The following is a 26,142-nucleotide window of genomic DNA, read 5'->3' as shown; positions in this document are numbered from 1 at the left end:
TTCTCTCCATAAAGATACTCAAAAGTGGCTCACAACTAAAAGTATTGCAATACAACTTAAAATGTATAAATATACAAATATTAGCATCATTAAAAGCATATAAAATCACAGCAGCCCCTGACGATCTTAGAAACTTTCTTTTAAAATAACTGCCTGAATAAAAAGGTTTTAACCTGCCGCCTGAAGGACAGCAGGGAGGGGGCCATTCTAGCTTCCCTGGGCAGGGAGTTCAAGAACTGAGGGACAGCCACAAAGAAGGCCCTCTCATTCCTACCAATTGAGCTTGAGATGGAGGTGGGACTGAGAAAAAGGTCTCTCCTGAAGATCTCAGGGCCCAGGCAGGTTCGTACAAGGGGATGCAGTCAGTCAAATAACCTGGACCTGAATCATCTAGGACTTTAAATGTCATAACCAGCACTTTGAATTGTGCCCGGTAACAGACTGGCCACCAGTGAAGCTACTTCAACAAGGGAGTTATCTGCTCCCTGTAGCCAGCCCCAGTGAGCAACCTGGCTGCAGCTTTTTGGACCAGTTGAAGTCTCAGAGGCAGCCCCACATAGAGCATGTTACAGTAATCCAGAATGGGATGTAACTAAGGCATGTACCACCATAGTCAGATCAGGCTTTGCAAGGAACGGGCGCAGCTAGCACACAAGCTTTAATTGTGCAAAGGCCCTCCCAGCCACCGCTGACACCTGGGCCTCCAGGTTCAGTGCCGAGTCCAGGTGGACCCCCAAACTGCAAACCTGTGCTTTCAAGGGGAGTGTGACCTCATCCAGCACAGGCTGGGTCCTTATTTCCTGATATGACTTATGACTGTCCAGGAGTACCTTCGTCTTATCTGGATTAAATTTCAATTTGTCTGCCCTCATCCAGCCCATTACTGATCACAGACACTAGTTTAGGGTCAGGACAACTTCCTTGGTCTTATGTGGAAAGGAGGATTAGAACTGGGTGTCATCTGCATGTAGGTGGCACCGAACTCCAAAACTGCAGATGACCTCTCCCAGTGGTTTCATGCATATGTTAAACAGCAAGGGAGACAGCACACAATCCTGAGGAACCACACAGGTCAATGGCCAGGGGGTTGAGTCCCTCAGCACCAGGGCTGTAGCCAGGGGGAGGGGGGAGTTAAAAGTTCAAAAAAACCCTGAAATGTGTCAGGTTAAAAAATTAAAAATTAAAAAGTTAAAAATTTAATTGGTTAACCAATTAAAATTCATGAGTAAACCATGTTGGGGGGGGTTTGAACCATTTCGGGGGGTTGCACCCTTAACACACACACACACACACACAGACACACACACACACACCGGCTACGGCCCTGCTTGCCACCATCCTTTGGGTACTGCCCATCAGGATGGGCCAAAGCCACTGTAAAACATTGCCTCGCAGTCCCATACCAGTAAGACGACCTAGAAGGATATCATGGTCAATGGTATTGAAAGCCACTGAGAGATCCAGGAGAACCAAGAGAATGTCAGGACCCAGGCTGCAGAACACCAATAACCATGCGCAGAGACCAGAATCTATCTAATATCTTTATTAGGGAAATATATAAAGTCAATAAAAATAAGTGTAGAATATAGTTCAGAAGTAGACCTTTCAGGAAAGGTCAAATATAGTCCAGGAAAACAATGTCCAATATGTGATATTAAAGTCCAAAGTTATAATCCACTTCACCGAAACACACACTATTTGGCAAGCAATAGTGTGGGGAACTGTCCATAGTCTTTGAGGCTTAAAGTAAATCCGAAGGAAACTGGAAAACAAGGCTTGAGACTGGAAAGCAAGGTCCGTGGTTTAAAACGCAAGGGAAGGCAATACTTGAAACTTGGCAAGATCAAACTGGAAACAAGGCAAACATGAATCTAGAACTGAGTCCATAGAAGTCCACGGTACAAGGCTGGGCAGGAAACTTGATCTGGGAACTGGGAACTGGAGTACGAAGTCTACACACGATCTCACTCCTCAAGTCGACGAATTGACTCCGCAAGGATTCCTTTGCGGGCAAACACCTATATAGGATCTTGTTTTCCCGCCAAGGAACACTTTCTCTGGGGAACAAGAAATGAAACCTAGACTGTGTCCAGATGCATGACTCCTTAAACTTTCCCAAGGGAAACAGACTTAATCATCTAATTGTCTGGCAGCTATCCTGGCGCTCCGGCGAGTCGCCTCCCGAGCGCTTCTATCTTGATTATAATAAAGCCGGCGAGAAAATGGGGGAGATTTCTGCTCAAGGCTTGTTTGGCTGACTTCTTGTGGGCAAACATCTTGCAGCTGCAAGGGCTCCAAATCTGGCAGAAACGGTGGGAAACCCAAGTTTTCCTCTTCATCTGTCACAACAGTACTAGGAACAGGACTACATGGCCCATGAGTCATCACAGAGAAACACATTCCTTCAGTCTAACTTCAGTCTAACTCTTCACGTGGAATCATCCACCAAGGCGACCAAAACTGTCTCTGTTCTGCAGCCAGGCCTGAAACCATACTGAAATGGATCTAGATAATCAGTTTCATCTAGAAATCCCTGGAGTTGGGAGGCTGCCACACACTCCAATTGTCCTTAATGATGTTCAATTGGCATCTCTCATAATTCTCTACTCCTACCCCACCATAACAAACTGTTTCATATAGTAGAGAAATGCTAATAAATTCCCTCCTTTGTTACTTGTTCCATTTCCATAGATGCTGTAAAACATTTCACTGTGTATATTTTCTTGAGTTGAAGAATAGAAATGAAATTCAAATCATGAAATTGAACTAATTCTTTTATTTCACATGGGTTCTATAACCATTACACTGTGTCACCTTTAAGGCTAATTCATGTGTGACAGTAACCATACAGAAAATAATTTCTGTCCTATAGCAAGTTCCAAGAGAGACAATCTATAGTAAGAACAAGCAGTGAAGAAATGGTTATGGGTGAGTCAATCCAATCTAGATCATATATAGGTCTTCAAGAAAGTTTACTGAGGCTGAAGTAAGCACAGTTGCAAGGTCACAAACTTCCTGGAATCCATCACTAGAAGCCAGGAATCAGGACAACCAAAGCCTCAAAGCAAAGACAAGGAGCTCATAGAATAATAGAATAATAGAGTTGGAAGAGACCACATGGGCCATCTAGTCCAACCCCCTGCCATGCAGTAAAGCACAATAAAAGAGATGTCCACCATATGCCAAGTGAGAAACAGAAGATCCAAATAAATAATTGAGCAGGGAGCACACAAAAGCCAGTGAGAATAAATAGTTGCAAACAACAATTCTCAGCTGTCACTGCCTAACCTTGAAATCCAAGGTTTTCTATTTAAGAGACATTGGCTTCTTTACTGTTCATCATCCTAACCATGTTCTACAGTCATCAGCTGCAACAACTATCCACTCAGATCTGGGTTTTGGGGAATTGCCTTTGGAAATAAAAGACATTACATATCTCAATCCTCTGTTTCGGATTCCTCAGATGAGTTCTAGCAATGTACAATAATATGTATAGATTGGCTTACCATGTGGATTGTCCATCTCACACAAGGCACATTTATGGTGGCGGAATTTATCACAGAGCATGGGGAATATAGTGCACAAAATCCCTGGCTAGAGGTTTCTGGGAGTTATAGTCCAAAACTGTATTTTTTTTTCAAGTTCTGGTTTAACATTACATGGATAAGCCTTCAGAAATCTTGGACTTACCTACTTTCCCTCTTCTCCTTTAGTGTGGTCAATGAAAAATCCAGCAGCTTCCTCTTTAATGTTTAATACTTAAGAGTCAAGTCGGAACCCTAAATGACAAATGTAGAGAAAAGCACTTGCATTTTCTGCCCTTGATTCAAAGTGACACATTTGGAAATCCCAACAGAAGTCACCAGCTGCAGCTCAGCTTGTCACCTTCTATAGGAGAGTATCGAGAAAGGCACTTTTACCCTCGTCTGTTTTTCTGCATTTTGTAGAGTGAAACAGTGCACCAGTGAAAAACTACCCCCTTTCCTCTTTATTAAGCAAAACACACAGAAAGCACAGAAGCAGAGAATTATTGATTTTTTAAAAACACACACACTCCATTAAATGCTTATATTTTTGAAAAACTCTATGCGACTAGGCAGCAAGGGTCACAGGCAGTACAAACTTCATTTGCACAATTTGATTTTAAACATTCAGTTCGCTAGTGTAAATAGCTTCCAAAAAAAAAAATCTCACTGACTCACCCAATGAGAAGTTAAAAAAAAAAGACATATGTGAAAATTTACTTCACTATCTAAAACTAAGGTTAGTATTTGGAATAGACTGCCTTGAAAGATGGTTACCTCTCCTTCTTTGGAAGTCTTTAAACAGAAGTTGGATGGCTGTGTATTCCTGCATGACAAGAAGATGGACTGGATGGCCCCTGTAGCAGCTCCCAATTCTATGGTTCTATTATTCTATTTTTAATTGAAGAAGTCAGACTTACAAACTGCAATTGGTTTTTCTGAATAATCAATAAGACTTCCCACAGTTTGACTTCACTCAGGTCAAACTGTGGTTAGGCTAATATAGAAGTACAAGCTTCTGAAATCTTGGCCACACCAGAGAAGGAAGGAGAAGGTGAGATATATTCATGTAGCACTTGAGCAAAGTTGCTCTTTCAGTGAAAAAACAGGTTTTTGTTGCATATGAAGGCCACCAGTATTTAGTGTTACAAAAATCAGGGTTATTCTCCTGGTATTACAGTGTGATCCCATTACCCAAGGTTTCACTTATCCACATCCAAAGATATATCTTGTCTCTAGGCATTTTCTAGGTTCTCTAACATGATTCTATGGTATACTTTCTCCAGAAGTCATTCAATTCAATAGGGTTCACTATTATCCACAGTTCTGCACTTCCATGGTAGGTCCAGGCACATATTCCCCGTGGGCATGGGGTACTACTGTATTGATGGGAGGCTAAAACTGTGGGATCAGTCCGCCTTGTGATAACTCAAATTCAAAGCAGAAAGATCTTGTTTACAGCTCAGTTCCTTCACTTTTGTTGTGCCGCAGTGATTCTGTTTGTATTTTTTGAATTAGTTAAAAAAATCTTTTCCTAATAGCTATTACTGATATTTAGCAGACCCTTATTTCTGTACCTACTTCCTGTGATGTGATCACAGAAGATACACACACATCAGCATAACCTTCATTCTTCCACTCATCCAATTTTATTTCATATAATAATTGTCACACTTACATAACAGGAAATAATGACAGTCCAGAAACAAAAAGAAGTAAAACGTGCCACATTCTGTTTTTCCAGGACTATAAAAGCAGGCAAAGAGCTAATTATCCATGGACCATCCATCATATCACTTGTATATAAAGAGATGCTTCAACACAACTGCTCTTTTGTATCACACACAGAGGAACTTAATAAGGTTGACCCAAGCCAACTTGCTTTAACATAGCTATTCCCATTTATTTGGGAATCACTTTCAGCCTTGGCCTGGAAAACATGCAGCCCACAGAATTCCTTTAGTAAACTCTTTATGAAAGCTCTGTGGCTGCATGGTTTCATATCGCCTGTCTTATGACAACCCCATGAATTTCATTGGGTTTTCTTAAGGTCCATCTACACTATAGAATTAATGCAGTTTGGCATCACTTTGCTTTTGCTTAATGTTATGGAATCATGGAATCCGTAGTTTGGTGAATGACCAGCACTCTTTGGCAGTGAAGTTTAAAGACCTTGAAACCTACATCTCCCATGATTACATAGCATTGAGACATAGCTGTCAAAGTGGTGTCAAATTGCATTAAGTCTACCGTGTAGATCAGGCATGGGCAAACTTCGGCCCTCCAGGTGTTTTGGACTTCAACTCCCACAATTCCTATCAGCCGCTAGGCTGTTAGGAATTGTGAGAGTTGAAGTCCAAAACACCTGGAGGGCCGAAGTTTGCCCATGCCTGGTGTAGATGCACCTTTGGCAAAGAATATCAGAGGTGGTTTGCCTTGGCCTTCATCTGAAACATAGCCTACAACATCTAGTATTCCTTGGCTATCGACCATTCAACTGCTAACCAATTCTGACTCTGCTTAGCCCCCAAGATGAGATCTGTATTCTTTAATTTCACACACACACACACACACACACACACACAATTTGCATTGAAAATGTGTGCACAGATACAGACACATAGCCTGCCTAAGATATTTTGATGTCTGAGAGAGACAGGATTGTTCCAGTTGAATCTTACTTTTAATATTGGGCTGGGGTAGTCTCCTCCAGAAAACACAAACAAGTTAGTTTAGAATGGGATAGACAAGATTAGCCTTTGGATTCTCTTCCAGTTCTGTAAGGATGATTCACAATTTACAGCAGTGGATTAGAAAAGGTACCACCAAATAAGGGAAGCTGAATGCAACTTCGGACCACACTTTGCCCACTCTTGCTGCAGTAGTCAACTAGCAGAACCAATTAAAAAGAACAGTCAGGGAAACCAACAAAGAATCAGATACAGCCTTGTGTTATTCCTGATTGGCTTTGTGTTTTTGACAGAACTAAACTATTAGAATACAAAAATAACCCCAAACCTTCCGAATATTTTAGAACTAAGTAAATGCTACTTGTTAGGTCCAAAAACAGTATTGATATTGCCAGTTCTTATGTCATGTTGTTGTGTTAAACTATTTATTTTATCTCCTGTCCTGGCAACATGTTATAAGGTAACATCATTACTTGCAATGCATTTTTTCAAAGCTGTACATATCACAGCCTACTCATGAAGCTCACCTTAGTTTTAAAAATGGTTTGCCATGTGATAAAAATGGGATATTATTTGAAAATCACATGTCCATACCGAACAAGACGCTGAAGTGTTTTAGTCCAGGAGTGCAACTTCATTAGAATGCAGATGAATCCTATAATTTTTCAGGTAAATAGGGGTGTTAGTTTGTGCAAGATCCTATTGATAAAAAGTGTGAAAACATGGATTGTGTCCTACCAGAAGATTTAATTGCTTCATCCAAAGAGAATGTCAAACACAGAAATGCAATATGTAGGCATGTAAGGACAGACACATACACAGCTTGTACATGCATGTGTATACATACGATTCCTCTCTACAGCTTTCTGCTTGTAGCTGAGCCTCAACAAGATAAATGTTCTCCTCTCAGAGACGAGATACCTATTCCACAAATCACTGCTCTCTTCCCTCTGCACCTACCCTTCGTTCTAACCCTCCTCCATTACTCATCCACTGGAAGAAAATGCAAAGAGTAATAATAATTAGACAAGTACAAATAGCCAGACAGCGATATGGATGGCGTGTCCCACTAAATAAAGGGCCGTTACCATACCAACAGGCGGGCAGAGTGCTGATCTAACAACGCTCCGAGGCGCTGAGGCAGTGGCACATCATCCGTTATCCGACAACTTGGGTCTCTCAAAGACACAAAACGTTGCCCAGATCCACATGCTCCTTCCATGTGAGTCAAGGGAAACTAGTGTTTTTCATTAGGGGAAGAAGTAGCAAGATAAATAAATGCATACCTTCGATAGTAGCAGCAGCAGCAGGTGAACAGAACTGTCTTTCTGGCCCAAACCAGAAATAGTTTTTAAAAGGGGAGGGTGGTAGTTAAAAGTGGCACCTTCTTAATATCACTGTGAAACAACAAAACACTAAACATCAAGGATTAGTCAATTATTGATTTTAATTTTTTTTTAAAAAAATTAGGTCACTTGGAATTCTCTACATGGCTTACTAAATGTAATTTGCTGGTGATGTTGTGTGCTGCCAAGTTACTTCTGATCTTTGGCGACCCTAAGGCATTTCACAATGTTTTCTTGGCAAGATTTGTCCAGATGTTTTCCTTTCTAAGGCTAAGAGAGTGGGACTTGCTAAGGTCATCAAGAGGGTTTCATAACTATGCAAGGATTTAAACTCAAACTACTATACCAATGATCATAACTAAAATTAAAATAAAATTGATTGTGTTTCCAAAATCCAAAGCCATCCAGACACCCTGCTATATCAGCCAATAGAAAAAAACATGAATGAATGGTTCAAGGGAACATAACACTACAATAAAGTTACATAATACTGACTCTAAATAGTGCTTAGCACTATGAGCTTTTTTTCTCTGTAACATGATTGAATAGTACTCTTTTAGAGCTATCATTAGCATATTACATAAAGCTAATTAAAACATAATCTTCAGCATAAAACACCAGCCAATTAAAATTTTGACAAATTTAAATGTGTAAATTTCCAAGTAACAGGTAAAGTGCAATATGAAATCATTTCGCACCATCTTACCTATGTTTAGATTTCTAAGCAAGTCCAGACTCAGGCAGAGGAGATAGTAAGTTTATTGCATGCATAAAAATATTTGCTATGCTATGCAATGCATATGTACATGGAATGCATGGACTGTATAGGATTCCACATGTTAAAGAGAGAGAGAACGGGCAAAAGGCACTGGTTCTGGCATTACGGGCAATATATCAGCTAGCTACTTTATTTCCTTCTGTATCTCCCCAGCTATGTTTGATTTTTTATAAATAAATAAATAAATAAAACCAAGTTCTTTCTGCCTGGAATTTGCTATTTGAGAATATTGACACATTCTACAAAATGAACAACACCAGAGAAAACAAGCACGAATAAGGTTGACTACCACCTTGGCCAGACATTAAGATCTTCATGAAAAATCTTCATGAGAATATCATCATTTCTGAAAGCCTAATGGGCTTCTGCCTGGATTGCTTTCAGATAGCAGAACACACTCTTCTCACCATTGCCATCAATCTTATTGCTTTTTAGAAGGGTATACAGACAAGAGGTCCTACAACCAGCCCTTGCATCTCTGTTAGTATTTAATGAATACTCATTTTGGTGGGTTTGCTGCTTAATTTCTGTCATAGAGATTATTCTGAAACACTGCCTGTTTTTAATAGTTATTTGCTCCCTTGAGTGCTGTTTTTTTTAATTGGCAAGGCAAGATAGAAATGCAAATTAATAATAATTATAATAGTCACAATAAAGTATTAATCATATACGACCTTGAATTCAAGCCAAGATATGAAAGAATTCAGGATTCAACATTTTGAACTTGGAAAAATCATAGAATCATAGAGTTGGAAGAGACCTCGTGGGCCATCCAGTCCAACCCCCCACCAAGAAGCAGGAAAATCACATTCAAAGCACTCCTGACAGATGGTCATCCAGCCTCTGTTTAAATTTCCGTTTCTCCCATATTCTATTAAAAGAAGACATCTGCCCATCCTGAATAAAATTTTACGGTCTTTGGCATATTGGTAATTTTTGTAAACAAATTAAAATAAAATTCACACCCATCCCACCCATAGCGGTAACCCGCATATAGTCTTGCAGCCGTTGTGAGACGTAACTGCCTTCTGCTGTAAGAATACAAGGAGCTCCAATGTAGTTGTGTAAGGAGTGGTGCATTGGCACTTTTATGCAATTGTATCTTCTCACTCAAGTTTTGGCAGAGGATAGGGTTGCACTAATAATAGATTAAGTCTGAGCTAGCAGATTGTATTTCCACTTTTCCTCTCTGTTGAGTCAGGGAATCTTAGCTGTGATAAAGAGGGGTAAAAAAATCACTCTCTCACAAATTGTTGCCTTAATAAATAATGACTATGTAAAAGGCCAATTGTAAGACAGCCCAGCAAAGTGTGAGCGATAAGACCGTGTTGCTTTCACTTAATGTGTTTGAAAGGCAGGGCTGAAAATAAGACCATGGTCATCAGTAGAAAATACAACATGCCAGGAGAGCTCTTCTTCTTATCACTGCTTGGCTTTCTCATCATATTATGATGTCCTCATAGTTATATTGAATTGTTTCTCAAATTGTCTGCTAAGGAGATCCACAAAGCCCATGTGTACTCAAATGGGCTACATCCATCTGAAATGATGAATTTTCCTTCAAAAAGTTATGGAGTCACATACATGTCTTCCGACACCTTCTCCCTCTCCCTCAGTTTGGATGCTTTTTTGTTCCTTCTAATATTTCTATCATAACTAAAAAAAATCCCCAGCAAAGCATAAAAGGGCCCAAATACATCAGATCCCACCCAAACCAGTAAAGATGCTCAAAAAGGGCTTCTTTCTCATTTGTCTAAAGGTTTATATCACCTGCAGATCATGGAAAAAGCACTGTTTGAACTACAGCTCCCAGAATCATCAAACCAGCATACCCTTGCTGGGAGCTGTAGTCCAAAATCACTCCTCCCCATGAAAGTGGCCTCATATAAGATGGCATGGTGGACCAGCATATCAGAGAAACATAGTACAAGCTGTTCAGCAAGGATTTGTACTTTTGAGAGGGATATTTAGAATTTCCAGCCATAGAGTAATAGTGCCTCATGAAACCACAAAACTAAGGATCCCATAGGTCACAGTCATGGTAGTTAAAGTGGAATCATAGCATTATAACAATGTAGTGTGAAAGGGGCACTTAGGATTTCAGTTAGGAGAGTAAACAGGAGAGTCCTCATACACAGGACTAAATTAACAACTAGGAGTGATCCTATCCCCCCCCCCCCCTTTGATGAATTGTCACCCTTATTGTGGTGAGGGGTTTGCATGTTTCAATGAACCTTCAGGCATAACCACCAGAGTTATGGACTCCAGGGGTGTGAGAGCGCAGGGGAGGTTCCAGACTGAGCACAATCCGAAGACCACAACGGCGGATCAAGCGGAAGATAACATGGTACATGTTACAATGGCTGTGAAGGTGGAATAAGGCTGCAACAGATTGAGAAGCCACCATTGTTGTGTTAACCACGCCACTGGTTGGGCCCCTCACTCTGTGAAGATTGTGTGTTGATCAGCTGTGTATCAACCTCCACACATTAAAAAAATTCATGCACAGGCATCTTCCAAGAATTTGGAAGGCCATCATACTTGGACAATGAAGGATCGCCTAAGATCCTATTTCCAGATAAAAAGGGTCCCATAAAACAAGCACAGAGTCTAAAGGGTATCTAACAACATCAATAATCTGCTTCTTAAAAGAAAAAAAAACCCTGAATTATTGAAACTGCTGAAACAAACCTTCTTCAGCTCAGCACCCTGCAGGGGTGTTGATCTTGAACTGTGATGGTGAATTGTAGTTCAACACATCTGAAGGACCATGTAGTGAGGGAACCTGGTCAAGCAATGAGAACCACTTTAGAAAGAGGTGGTTCTCATTGCATGAGGTGGTTCTCAATGAGAAGAGGCGGTTCTCATTGCCCTGGTGAAATCAGCGACACGTGATGAGCACATGTGAGTTTATCCTCCTGGCAGATGAGCAGCTAAGCAAGTCTGAACAGGTATCCACTTTACATGGGCAGGTACTGGCTCGTTATGAGTTTTCATGTGCAGGGAATTTAGTTTCCAGCAGTCTGCCTTTCACAGTTTCAGTCAACAAGACAAAGGAGATGGTTAACAAGAACTCTTGCAGCTAGGCTTTTTCCCCACCATCACATCCTCCCTATTTTTAAGACCTTCGCAAACCAGCTCAATCTGCTCTCATAGGCTTCTTGCTGATACGTCTCACTTTATTGGTGAGTTTGGCCTTGGGTGTCTCGGCTGTTTGATCAATATTGCAGGGGGTCAGTTATATTTTCTCCCTTTTAGTGTCTTGCTGCCTTTAACTTTGTCACCTGATGAACAGCGCTACCCCTGGAACGCTTATCTTGTATCGATTTTCTCAGCTCTCCTTCTGCATTTCCAGCTGTCCCGCCATTTCCTTTCCTGTCACCGGATGCCCATTTAATGTTAACTTATCCCCTTCTACACAAACTCCTTGCTCTTAGAGGGATTTCCCTCCCCATCAACACCAGCACCACAACAGCAGATTGTCAAAAAACAATTTGCTCCTTTTGAAGTGGAGTTGGGGAGAGGAGGCACTGACTCATTGATATCCTTCAACCATTTATTGTCTGTCTAAAGGACTTGTGCTTTTCTCCTTGTCCTCATCATGATTACTGCCATTTCAGAAGAGAAAGAATGCTGTAAACTGAGGTTTCTCTTTTGGACCTTTCACAAGAGAAACCACAGCTGAGCTCTGTAGTGATGGAAAAGACAAAATCTATGCCAGGGGAGGGCATCTAGAACTTCTGTCTGCCCCAAAGTGCCCTTGGACTGGACTTTTAAGTAAGTTATTGTCTATCCCAAATACACGTTTACACATTTTTAAAGAGATATTTCTCAAAAATAGAAGTGAACTTCTGACCAGTTCTGATTTAATTTGGTTTTTCATTTTATAGGGTAGCCCGTGTGGGGTCCCAGGGGTGCCAAGATTAGAAAAGTGATCTCTGGGCCACTTGAAGTTCCTCACTTCTGGTCTCTAGGGAATAAATTGGATAACATTGTAGCCATATTTGGAAAGGATCTGCTAGGTGCAGGTCCCTTTGACAAAAAGTAATTCCCAAGTTGGTCCAGTTACAAGACTTGGGAAAAGTGCTCTTTCATGGACCCTGCTTCATCAGTAGGCTGAGCTGGCTTGTGTTTAAGTATTCACAATATCCACTACATAGCATTGCATTTGGTACATTGCAATAAATTTGAGTGGGTCTAGATCCAAACACCAGGACACCAGACCAAGGGAAAAAGATTAGAAGAGATTGAAGTACAGGCCTAAAAATGAACTCCCTTATGGAACATGAATTATGTTAAATGCCCAAAAGCCCAGCTGTTGGCATAGAATCTGTTCCCTACATCCTCTCCTGCAATTGGATGTCTAGATTAGGGATGAGAATAATTGATTTTTTAAATGGTCAAAATTGAGATTTTCTAACAAGAAGAACCCTGGATTGATGGGAACCTTTGCAGTTTGTTGAAGGAAGGACAAGCATTAGACATTCAGTTCACGTCCATTACCTTTTACATACTTTCTGGCCAACTACCTATCAACTTAGAGCAGGGACCATTCGGCTGTTTGCATATTTTGGACATCAACTCCCAGAAACTCCCAGGCAGCATAACAAAAGGTAAAAGATTTGGGTAAGTGTAGTCCCAAATGTCTGGAAAGCCAGACATTTCCAAGTCTGGTCTTAAACTCAGAAATGAAGACAGAACAAAAGTTCTGCAACTCCGGTTTGTTCTTTTTAGGTGTTGGATCCTCTTTAATTCTCACTACTGCACTGGTTTCCATGAAGCCTCAATGCAAACTGGAAGCATTGTGTGATTGTTATTATTATACACATTCAAGTCATTTCCAACTAACGGTGACCCTACGTTGAATCTCTCATGTGGTTTCATTGGCAACATTTGTTCAGTGAGGAATTGCATTTGTTGTTCTGAGGTTGAAAGAGTGTGATTTGCTCAAGGTCACCCAGCAGATATTGGAGGGTGACGTCACATGTACCACATATCCTGCCTATACCATTTATACTATAATTTTACTGTTGTGGTTAATGTATGCCTCCAAGGTGCTTCTGACCTAAGAATGACCTTAAAGCAGGAGTCCTCAAACTTTTTAAGCAGAGGGATGGTTCATGGTCACTCACACTGTTGGTGAGCTGGACTATAGTTTGAAAAAAATGAACAAATTCCTATGCACAGTGCACATATATTATTTCTAGTACAAAAAGAACCCATGAAAGAACAATATATTTAAAACGAAGAACCATTTTAACAATATAAACTTGCCAGTATTTCAGTGGGAAGCGTGGGCCTGCTTTTGGCTGATGAAACACTCAAATTAATTAGGATTGCTGTTGTTGTGTGCCTTCAAGTTGTTTCAAACTTAGGGTGAAATTGCCATACCTGGAACTCATTTGAGGCTGGAAAGATGATTATGTTAAACAAGGAGCTTGACCTAAAACCACTCTGTGTTTTGTTTTGTTTTTCATTTCCTACAGAGGTGTACATCTAGAAGCAAAGGGAATGAAAAGAAGGGAAAGTGACAGCAGCACATGTAATCAATTACCCAGTTAGCCCCATGCTGCCCAGCCATGCCCTTGGGAGGTTACCAAGCAGCCACCATTCTGGATTCTTTACTTCACTTCAGCAGGGGAAGGTGTCTACAATGCGCTCCACATTTTGTAGGGCTGATTGTGCCTTGGCTCTGGGATACATTGGGATCTGCTGAAGCACATTCTATGGCTTAACTTGGACTTTTCTGCAACTTCCTAAAATGTGCTTTATACCTTTTAATGTGTGCTGCAGCACACATTGGTGGCATGCATTTTGTGACTGCTGTGGTTTTGAGTCATCTTGGAGCCACATTATAAAGTTAATGTTAATGGTATCAAAGCCTGGTCTCCAGAGCCATAGTACAATGCTCAAACCACAACACCTCAGATATGCTGACTATTTGTATATGGAGTGGAAGGCCACTGCTCTCAAGCAGCAAAATGTATTAGCCTAGATTCATCACAAGCACAGCAGGCAAGCAAAGCCTCTGGCAGGTAGAAATTGAAGGTTTTTTTAGTTAGCTAAACACTGTCCCCGATGGTGCAGTGGGTTAAACACTTGTGCTGGCAGGACTGATGACTTGAAGGTTGGGTTGCTGACCTGAAAGTTGCCGGTTCAAATCCAGCTCTATCAGCTCCAGCACCATGCAAGAACACGAGAGAAACCTCCCACAAGGATGGTAAAACATCAAAATAACCGGGCGTCCCCTGGGCAATATCCTTGCAGATGGCCAATTCTCTCAAACCAGAAGCGTCTTGCAGTTTCTCAAGCCACTCCTGACATAAAAAAAGGTTAGATAAAGGAAAAAAAATACATAAGAGAACCAATGTGGTAGAGTGAATTGAAAGACCTGGATTTAGGTCCTCACCATAACCAGTGAAAAACACTCAGTGATCTTGGGGCCAGTCATGACTTCTGAATCCAACCCACTTCACAGGAGTGTTGGGCAGGTTGATGGAATCAGGCAGGTGTCTGTATATTACTCTGAGCTATTTGGAGGTGGGAAAATAATATATTTAATACCTCAACAGGGGTCTTATGTATGATTTTGCTATTCATGCAGTTTAAGCTATTTTGATGAGCATTCTTCTTGGAAATGTACTAACACGTTGCCTGCAATTGTATTTATATCTTTTGAGATGATTTTTCAAACTATATATTTACTTTTACATTGTTTTAAAAGTTAATAATAATAGTAAATCTTAAAATAACAATAACATAGCATTTCTGGATAATGCAATGAATTCCGAACTCAGATTTGCATTTGAAATCCAGTTTTACTTGGGCTTGTCTTCCCACCTCTTTCCATTGCCTGCCACCCTCCCCCACCCCAATGAAATGCAATTATTGCAAACACTCTGCTTTGGAGCACAGCTCCATAGCTGAACTGCACTGTTAAAAGCGATGATTTAACATACACGGTCTCTTTTATTCATCTAACAAGTTTATTCCTTTGTCAGGTACTGCCTCATATCAAAGGATTTTACTGAGGTGGGCGCACAGGGAATTTATTGCTGTAACAGGTTTATTCTCGCAACCTTTATTCATTTATGCAGACTTCCTTCCATTTGGCAACTCTGTGCATAAATGGGCAAATGGAGGGCCGACCACAGGGCCACAGTGCCCCCTTGTGGCCCAAGGCGGCAGCTGACAGCCTGAACATTAATCATAGCAGCAGGAGTGTAAAATTCAATTTTACCTCTCCATTCATTCTGAGATGAGTTGAAGGCCGGCCTTGTACATATAAACCGCACTTTACTTCATCAGAGCCCCGGTAACAAATGGTGTGTCTTCTTCAGGGAGTTTAACCATCAAAAAACAGCGCACCATTTAATTCCCCTCGTGCCTAGGGTCAGAGCAGGAGCTCTTGGCATCAGCAAATGCTTCGGTCCTCAGCTGCGCAGTAAACTATGTTTTAGAGATTGTTCCTCAATATAAAATGATCAGCCCATTTATCTGCTAAAGGAGCCCATCTCTTTGTTCAGCCTCCTGATATTTTTTTCCACTGACCCGATCTGGACAATAAACCAGAGCCGTCTTAAGATATTCACTATTCAATTTGTTACTTGAATGCCTTTGAGCTCAGTTATCTCTGTCAGCAACCCAACTCCCAATTTTCTTTTGCCCAGCTTTCCTGGGCTCTCACCTGGCAAAGACTGAAAGGATGGGTGCTATCTCAACCCAAATGGTAAGATGTAAAGGTCAGAGAGATCATAAGAGTTTACTAGTGTCCAACTCTTGGTCCTCCCAAGGTTTTGGGACTCCATTTTCCAGAAGCTGTGGCCATTGGCCACGAATGGTAAGGAATTTTGGGAGATGAAGTCCAAAACAACCTGGAGGACCAAAGTCTGGACACTACCAAACTTCAAGGCAAGAAACAAATGCCAATGGATCTGTGAAGAATCCGGCCTCTTAACATTAGTTCCGAGCTCAATGCAAATCAGCTGTAGAATGGGATGAGTGGGTAAAATGTGTCTGGAGAAAAAATGGGGATTTTTTCCGAAGCACCTCTTTTACCTTAGGGAGCCACAAAGACCAACAACCACTAATTTTATTTCTTCCTGAAAACTTGCTTTTGCCACCTGTGGCAGCATTAAAAGCACTTCCAAGACTGGTTGACATTAAGTACATCTTGAAATGACCCTAGAATGACTCCTCAATGTTTTGAGGGCGATTGTGAGATAGGAGAGACATTAATGGAGCATATTAAAAGTTGCTCCAACGTTCAATCAAAAATAACATTTACTCACAGTAATAGAAAGAACTTTGTAGTGGGGACATGAAAAAGTGCTTGCCTATGTGTGTTCTGGAGGGAGGAGAGGGTGGTACTCAAATTGGAAGTAATGGGTTGAGAACCTCATAACATCTAATGCAAGTGAGGAGTCAGAAACGGGTTTTGCAACAGACTTCTTAAAATGCATGGAATTTCGGTATTGAGGAAGATGACATGCAGCCTGATGGCAAGTACGCAATAGACAAAACTTTACAGAAAAATGCATGTTTTACTATAAGAACACAAAGTTACAAGATTTTATTTATTTATTTATTTATTTACAGCATTTATATTCTGCCCTTCTCACCCTGAAGGGGACTTAGGGCGGATCACATTGCACACATAAAGGCAAACATTCAATGCCATAACATAGAACAGAGACAGAGACAAGACACAGGCACGGGCTGGCCTCGAACTCATGACCTCTTGGCCAGAGTGATTTGTTGCAGCTGGCTTGCTATCCAGCCTGCGCCACAGCTGATTTTAATCCAGTGTTACCAGGATGACATCCTTAACAAAAATATTTTTCTTGCATAGCAAGTTATATTCAACTGTTTTTCCCCTTGTCCTCCCATGCCTCAAAGTGTTAAATAAACAATATCTATAATTCCCAAGGAGCAATATTTCCAGTTTTTTTAAAAAATTAATTCCCTTTTTACTCATATCCCTAGTATTATTTAACTCTCAGGTGTGTCTCGTCTCTTTCCAACAGTTCACTTCAGAAGGAGCTGTGAAGAGCTCCTCTAGCTATTCAGACTAACTGAATAGTTAATAGTAGCTTATTTGATCCATTGTTTTAAACTGCTGCAGCCTGTATTAGATTCACATCTGCTGTAACAATCAGTGCTCTGCAAGTATGTCTCACTTTATGTTGTAGATTTGACAGTACAGTAGTGTCTCACTTATCCAAGCTTCACTTATCCAAGGCAGTCTGCCTTTTAGTAGTCATTGTTTTTGTAGTAAATGTTGTAATGTTTTGGTGCTAAATTTGTAAATTACTGTATATTGAACTGCTTTTTCTGTCAATTTCTTGTAAAACATGGTGTTTTGGTGCTTAATTTGTAAAGTCATAATGTAATTTTATGTTTAATAGGCTTTTTTCTTAATCCCTCCTTATTATCCAAGATTTTTGCTTATCCAAGGTTTTGCTGGCCCGTTTATTTTGGATAAGTGAGACTCTACTGTACCTTCATGATATCAGGCAAGACACCTGCCAATAGATACGTGGCTTACATAGTGCTGCCTGGTTAAGAGCCCTGCTTAAAACAAATAGTGCTTTCTAAGTTTCATAATATTAAGATGTTGGCAAATCTGATTTTTATAGATGCTGGAGCTACTTTGGAATTTTTCCAAAGTGTATTCTGAAATTTCTTGCTTCGTTATTATCAACGAAGTATCCATCCATACTAGATATTCACAGGAGTCAATTCAGGGCCTGGAAGCATTTAGTTATGTTACTTGCAAGGAGTTATTTCTTCTTGATAACATTTCTTGGAAAAGGAACAAAAGTGGAAGCAAATTAGCTTTAAGTAACATACTCTTAATTTGTATGGACAGTTTTAGATACATGTTGAGAAGAACTTCCCAAGTTTAAAGCTTATCAATTCTAGAATTGTTAGGGTTTAAAAAAAACAAACACAAAAAACCAGCAGTGTAGCCAGTAATATAATGAGTTATTTTTTCAAACATTGTAACAAATAAAATTAATGTATTACTTTCCGAAAACTATGGCCTGCTCTTGATGATGAAAACACTGGAAGCCCCAGGGTTTCTATCTACTCATTCCAATTTTGTTGTGGAGAGCCACATGAGGTTTACTACATCCTCAGATCTCTCTGCATTACACCAAGGATTATTCCTACAGATCTGTTTAAATTAACCCAGTATTTAATGAAAAGAAATGAAACACAATGAAACAAACACATCTGTATTTCTCTTGTGTTTCTACATTCTTGGAACAAACTGTGATGCCAGTAAATACATCTATTACTTTCTGGATGAAGATTCAACAGATCAAAAGAAGGGAAAAGCATAAAATGACATGGGGACTGCAATCACTGCTATGTACTTTTCAAAATGCTCCTAGCCCACCATGTACTGCCTTCTGTACCAGTATGACACTAGACTGATCCCCACCATTCAGTAATTAAATCAGAAATGGTTTGTACAAATATGATTTAATTCTGAAATCTGAATTCACCATAGAAAAGAATGTCTAGTAACATGATGGCTGAAAATTCTGGCTGTACACCATAGAGAAAAACCCATTCTAATTTAACCTCCATGCTAATGCAGAATTTTGAATTCCCTGCAATAATGCATCCATGGATGTTCTCAACATGTTGATCTGACTACAGACTTTTTTCTGCTTTCCAAAGAAGACAAGACAAGACAGAGGTTCTCGTGGTCAGTGGGAAAGCCGAACAGGGTATTGGGTTACAGCCTGTGCTGGATGGGGCCACATTCCCCCTGAAGGTGCAGGTGTGCAGTCTGGGGGTGATCCTAGACTCATTGTTGAGCCTGGAACCCCAGGTCTCAGCGGTGGCTAGGGGAGCCTTCACACAATTAAAACTTGTGCGCCAGCTGCGTCTGTACCTTGGGAAGCCAGACTTGCCCACGGTGGTCCACGCTCTTGTTACATCCCAATTAGATTACTACAATCCACTCTATGTGGGGCTGCCTTTGAAGACTGTTTGGAAACTTCAACTAGTCCAATGGGAGGCAGCCAGGTTGATAACTGGAGCAACGTACAGGGAGCGTACCACTCCTCTGCTACGTCAGCTCCACTGGCTACCGATCAGCTACCGAGCACAATTCAAAGTGCTGGCTTTAACCTATAAAGTGCTAAACGGTTCCAGCCCAGCTTACCTGTCTGAACGTGTCTCCCACTATGACCCACCACAGAATCTAAGATCTTCCGGGGAGGCCCTGCTCTCGGTCCTGCCAGACTCACAGGTGCGGCTGGCGGGGACGAGGGACAGGGCCTTTTCAGTGGTGGCCTCCCCGCCTATGGAACGCCCTCCCAAATGAAATTAGACAGGCTCCCTCCCTCCTGTCTTTCCGAAAAAGAACGAAAACATGGTTATGGGACCGGGTTTTTGAGCAAGAGTAGCAGCAGAAATGAGATATAACTATATGACTCACTTATAGACCCCATTTGGACTTGAAACACGCCTGAATGTATATTTATGTGTATAATTATGTAGGTTTTTAATGTAAGCTCTTAATTTTAATGTAATTTTTAATTTAAATGGATTTTTAAATGTGATGTATATGTTCATATTGTAAGCCGCCCTGAGTCCCCTGATGGGTGAGAAGGGCGGGGTAGAAATGATGCAATAAATAAATAAATAAAGCGATGAAAGTGGAAAAAGGAATGTAGTTCCTCCTGTGTTCCTGTGCCCTTATCACATGGAGTGGGGCAAAAGCCCAATGGAGGCTCCACCTGCATTCAACTAAACACAAGTTTCACATTTTTCAAAGAATGCTTAGAACCCTGTTTTATCATACAAAACTTTCAGATTTGGTCAGATAGAACATCCTTTCAGAATTCCTTGTTGAGTACAAAGAGACGGAAAATGAAACTGTGGAGCAACAAACACTCAAAAGATTTGGAGGTGGGCCAAATTACGAATCCTTGTGCATCTAGAGGTGACTGCATGAAGAAGGCTTATGAACAACAAAGAAATAAAAAAATAACACCAAACACAGCAAATTTTAAATAGGAGTCATTAAATAATTAAGGCACCTGGTGTCTTGAGACAGCTGCCTATACATCTCCCAGCAGTTCACTGGCAATTTTGTGGCTTTCAACCATCTTACCTTGGTGACTGGTAATACTGTTTGTCATTAATGGATTTTGTTGGGGGTTTGTTTGTTTTTTGTTTTTGTTTACTATGGAGAGGATATGATTTTTCACTCTGCTCTACTCTGTGCTGACTTTATTTGGATTAAAGACTTGCTGTGGGACTTCTGTACAACTGGCTAACAACTACCCTCTTGTTTCTCCCTTCATCCTGCTAGATATATTTTGACTGACCTAAACTGGAATTGATAACTTTTCTAATCCAACCACCTGATTCATGGAACATTTGCTGACTGAAGGGTAGGACAGATTGAAAACAACCCAGATGCTGGTACTGCTTCAACAGAATCAGGTTCTGGCTGAGCAAGTACATCAGTTCACAACTGTGGCCAATCTGTAAGCACAGATAAACCACCAGCAGCTACTGCTTCCATGTACAGACTCTGATATAAGTGCCATGTGTTTCTAAAAGAGCAATAGGATAGCTACCCAGACCAGTTCCAGGCCTTTTTTGCTTATTGTCCGCTCTACATGCAGTTCTGCCCTGAAGACTTCCCCACTGACCAGATAAAAGTGGCATTTATGATCAGCCTGGTTATTGGTCCAGTTTCAAACTGGGCCACCTTCTTTCTCCTTCAGTAAAGCCCTCTCCTAATCAGCCTCACTGACTTTCTGAAGGAAAGAAGAGAGGTATGGGAGAACCCCATGAAAACTGAAATGGCCAGTGGAAGATTTGTTACCACCTTCCAGGTGTTGGCTCAGTACTTGCCCTGGAATGATGTGACATTGTAAGAACACTATAAAGATAGTTTGGCTGATGACCGCTTGGATGAGCTGGCCCAGACTGACCATCCCATTCTGCCTCCCTGCAGAGATTAATTGAGCAATGTTTGCAAATTGTTGGGCAACTGGGTCGTCACCAGGTTTACTGAGTGCCAATGCCCAGGGCTACACCTGTGTCCCTGCCTCCTTAACAGTAAGACCAGCACCACTGGTGCCAGACACAATGGTGAGGTCCTTGCAGTTGGGTGAGGCATTTATATTGCTTCTCTCTCCCTGGAACCTCTTTTTGTGTGGGTGAAAACACAGATTGATAATAATTCCTCAACACAGAAGTTCCCGCTCTTGTGAATATGTGAATTCTTGCTCTAGGTGTTTGAATATTATGAAATTCATTTGATTCTTACTTGCAAATATTAATGTAGATCTGGTGCTTCTTAATACCCAAAACACACTGTAATTTTAACTAGAGAAAATCAAAAAAATCCCCCAATTTAAAGCACTTGGAAATGTTTTTTTTAATCTGTTTGAATGAAGGCTAACACATGGTGCTGGAGTTTGTGAAACGTGATAGGTGGACATGGTGGTTGAGTTTCTAGGACATTATGTGCTGTCTTGGGAAAGACAGTATGTTCATTCAGGTAATGATGCAGACGATTAACTTTGATTAATAGGCACACATTTTCTAGATTACTTAATTCCACAACTTTATTTTCCCCCTAGAGTGTGTTAACAGAGAACAAAACAACATGGAAGTTTACACACTTTGTATCCAGGACTTTGAAAGCTCTTTTAAAGGGAAAAGACCTTTAGAATTAAGTGAAACACTCATTATGGAGCACCAACAATATTCTGAACACCACATATCCCACAAGATTAAAAGACAACCTCAGCTCAACAGAGCTCACATACCATTGTGGAGGGAAGGGGAAGTGGAGGGGGGAGGGAGAGAAAGAGAGAGAAAGGGAGGGAGGGAGGGAGGGAGGGAGAAGGAGAGGGAGGAACATCTGCATTAGAAATCCAAATGATGGAATGGCGTTTTGTGAAGCTGGTGATATATACAGCACAGAGATACTGAATGGACCACAGATTGACAAAACAAGCTTCTCTGAAGATTTATAGAAAACAGAGAAAAAAACATTTGAAAAGTTGACTTATAATGCACATCCAGGACATGGAAAACCCTCATTCTGTTTAAAAAAAAAACTTGATCATTTATAGACATTTTAAACAGGAGGAAGAAAACAACAACAAAATAAATTTTCTAAAAACAAACACAAATCCAAACATTAAAAAAATAAAAAATGCAAATAAATATATATTTTTCCAAAATTGTACTTCTGGTGCACTAACAGGAGTTTATGTAGGAAGGCAGCCAATGCTCAGTTTAACCAGTGTCTGCTGAACTGATCATTATACCTTCAAGGAAGGCAGTCTGTGAACTGCTGTGAAGATTATTGTGTTTCAATAAAGTGTTGAGAGGGCAGGAAGCACATCTTGGCACCTGTTAAACTTGGCTAAATGCAGCACCATCTGATAGTTTTCACGAGCTTAAAACTCATGCTACATTTCGGAAAATGGGCCAGTTCTATACCTTACCTGAAGAGAACTGAATATCCTTGAAATTATTCTTAATCAGGTGCCTTCACAGACAAGCATCTTGTATTGCACTAGCAACAGGATAAAAACTGATCCAGTCAGATATAAGAGCAAAAAGGTTTACAAAGTGGAAGACCAAATTAATTTACAGCAAGAACAACCCCATTGTTCAGCTGCTAGTCTAGGACACTCTACGGTATCTGCAACTCTCTACATCTGGAGAAAAGATAATATCTCTTAAGACAACCCTCCTACTCTTCTCTTTAAAGGTGGCACCCTTTCCTCTGTTGCTACACAGTTGCTTCTGTTTGCCTGTCAATAGACTTATGTAAATCATAGGCAAATAAAGATTTGACAAGGCCATCCACAGAGCACAGGTATCTCCAAAATTCACAATATAAAATCAATTAAAAGAAAGATCTATGGATATTTCTATATGAGATTGGACCAATATCCCTATTTTTTTTAATATTCTGAACCAAGAAGCAAATCACTTAGACTTGCATTAATCCTGGTTGTGAACATCCTTCCCCTACATATTATGATTTTAAAATTGCTGTGGATTAATACAATTTAGCATTTATGTGATGAGGCTGTCTTGAAAAACAGAACCATTGCAAAGAGGGAGAGAGAAAATGAAAGGAAAGTTGATAAAATATTAGAAATCTATTGCTTCAAAGTAAAACTGGGGGGGATCACAGCAGTGAGGCACAATCACAGTTTCAAGGTTTTCATTACAATCATTAAAGTATTGCAAGGCTCGTGGCCCCAAATCTGCCTACAATTTGCAGGGAGGTCCAGGATGGCCAATGGCTTTCACAGTGGTCTAAAAGATCCTGAGCTCAACTTTGTCACTCTGAGGACGTTATACCTTCTTCCTCCTCTCCGCCCCAAGGATGCAGGGCAGTAACCCACACACTGCAAAACCTCACACAGTTTTGTCAGTCTCCTTTTGCACTGATAATTTCCTACTTAGTTTAAAAGGAGCAAAACATCCTGGTGAGCAGGAGTGGTCGGCACGATTAAGACTGCTGGATAAAATGTCCACAATGCAAGCTCTACTTCAGTTACAATGTATTGATCATGCATAAATTCCTACAGGAACCTGGCAGGCAGGCATTTCAAAATTTATAGTTGATATGGGGTCAGATTGCTAATCAACTAACAGTTGGATGGACAGTAGCAGAGTTTCAAATTGGCGGAAAGTTCAGCATCACACCACGAGCTTCAACGACAAAGGTGAGTCAGTGGTCATCGACTTTAGTTCTTTTGGCTTTCAGGGACAGGTGCTGTAATGAAAGAAAAGTACTGTATTCAATTTTAGAATTTTATAAATGTTTGGATAAATAATCTCATCTATCCTGTCTAAATCAGCCATGATGTCAGCAGCTAATTCAATTCTGCTTTTAAAACTCTACACCACCTAAAATTTAATTTTCCAGTACATGCAGTCCCCAAGTTACGAACAAGATTGGTTCTGCAGGTTTGTTCTTAGAATAGGGTTAACACCCCTGTGATGTTTGTTTTGCTGCCTATGCCCCTGTTCAGAAGATTTCACCTCACCTTTTGTGTCTGTGAGAATAGGATTTTGAAAAATTTGGAATGTTGTACAAACAAGGATTGGTGATAAAGCTTTAGCAAAGAGACCTTTTATCCACAGTAATTCTTTCAGGAGTAAATTTCCCTTCCTAGGGTAGATTTTTCTCACTTCCTTGTTGTCTTACCCGTTTTAACTATGAGTCATTTGTAAGTCAAATGTAACTCAGGGACTGTCTGTATTCCAGAAAGTAAAATGAGCCCATACATATTAATTAGGGCAATGTGATCGATGAAAAAAAGTTTCAAACCTCATTACAAAATTAGGGGGCGTCGGCATTTCATTTGTAAAGTGTTTCTAAAGTATCATTAGTGAAAACTTCATTACTATAACAAGAGTAATGAAATGTTGTTACTTTTTCGTTATAGTAATTGTGTAAGTGGGGAAACTTCAGGGGCTCCTTTCTCCCTCATTTGTACAATTACTGGGGTGAAACTTGCTACAATGGTAGAACACATTTCCCACTGTTAGCCCATCAAATTTTATTCATACATCTACCGATTTTAGGAAATTTTTAAAAGTTTTGACAAAAACTTTTTAAAAGCCACAACAGCTATCTCATTGAATCTCTCTCATATTAACTAACAGAACTTCCATTTAGGGATTTCTTCGCAACCCAGCACAGAGATTGACTTACTACAAGTATCAGTCAGTCCTCCTCTCTGCAGATTCAACATTTTATTGGAACTCTGGCTGGCTGCTGCTATGGAGGGACACATCTCTCCCCTATCCTGATTTCTTAATGGTGAGATGCCATTAATTTTAATAATAATAATATTAATAATAATAATAATTTATTTTTCTATCCCGCCATCATCTCCCCGAAGGGACTTGGGGCGGCTAACATGGGGCGATGCCCAAAACAAAACAGAATAAAGCAATTACAACAAATATCAAAACAAAAACAGTAATAACATAAATCAAATAAACAATTTAAACATTTTAAAAATACAATAAAACACATAAAATCAGAACAATTGAGTAATAATACAGAGGAATTGTAGCCTTTTTGGCTTTGCTTTCTTTGCTTGCACTGAAAATTAAACTGGCTTTGAGAGGATTCTGAGTTTACAAAATTCAAACAAAAAAGTACTGGACCAGTCTCAATTCTTCAGTTTTTGATGCAGGCCACACCCACATGTTGGATATTGCATCTTAACAATGAATTTAACTAATTTGATCTGACTTATGAGGACTAACGATAATTTTGCACAGCCCTAATATTAACCAATACAGAAACCAGTGCTATTTATAAAGCTGTAAGTAACTTTGTTGCATGATGTCTACAAGGGGCAAAAGCAAATCCTCACCCTCAAACCTCAAAATATTGCAGAGTGTAATGACTTCTTTTCCTGAGTGGAACTTCTACTACATTGGTGACTCATTTTATTAAATGTCTTAAATGACTGCAAGAAGAACTTGTTATCACACGTATGACTTGCCAAGCCTTATAATCTTTCCAAGCACCTTGGAAGATATTGTGGAGACAGCATAGAGCACACCATTCAATAATTGTCACTGAACTAATTAAAAGTAAACGTAACATGGAGTTTTTTATTATAAGTATTTTGTATACTTCCATGACACTTTCTACATCAGACACAAATTTCTAGCCCTGCATATTTCAAGATTCACGTCCTTAATCCAACCACCTAATGACAATGAAACAAGTAAACAAAAGCATTCCAAGGAGAAGAAAACACTTTAGA

General features: G+C 40.2%; 1 protein-coding gene across 4 annotated transcripts in view; it reads right to left on the bottom strand.

Moving 5' to 3' along the window:
- Nucleotides 1-21,927: 21,927 nt before the first annotated feature.
- dhx35 (DEAH-box helicase 35) overlaps nucleotides 21,928-26,142 on the bottom strand; it is a 51,267-nt gene continuing 47,052 nt past the window's right edge. For all 4 annotated transcript variants that reach the window (XM_062978855.1, XM_008110056.3, XM_062978856.1 and 1 more), the window contains one exon: nucleotides 21,928-24,125. In XM_062978855.1, coding sequence (XP_062834925.1) covers nucleotides 24,113-24,125 — 13 coding nt within the window. In that variant the 3' untranslated portion in view covers nucleotides 21,928-24,112. The remainder of the gene's footprint in view (nucleotides 24,126-26,142) is intronic.

This window comes from Anolis carolinensis, chromosome 4, assembly GCF_035594765.1.
Source record: "Anolis carolinensis isolate JA03-04 chromosome 4, rAnoCar3.1.pri, whole genome shotgun sequence".
NCBI lineage: Eukaryota > Metazoa > Chordata > Lepidosauria > Squamata > Dactyloidae > Anolis > Anolis carolinensis.
Note: the sequence above shows the minus strand (reverse complement) of the source record. Positions and strands in the feature narration are given on the sequence as shown.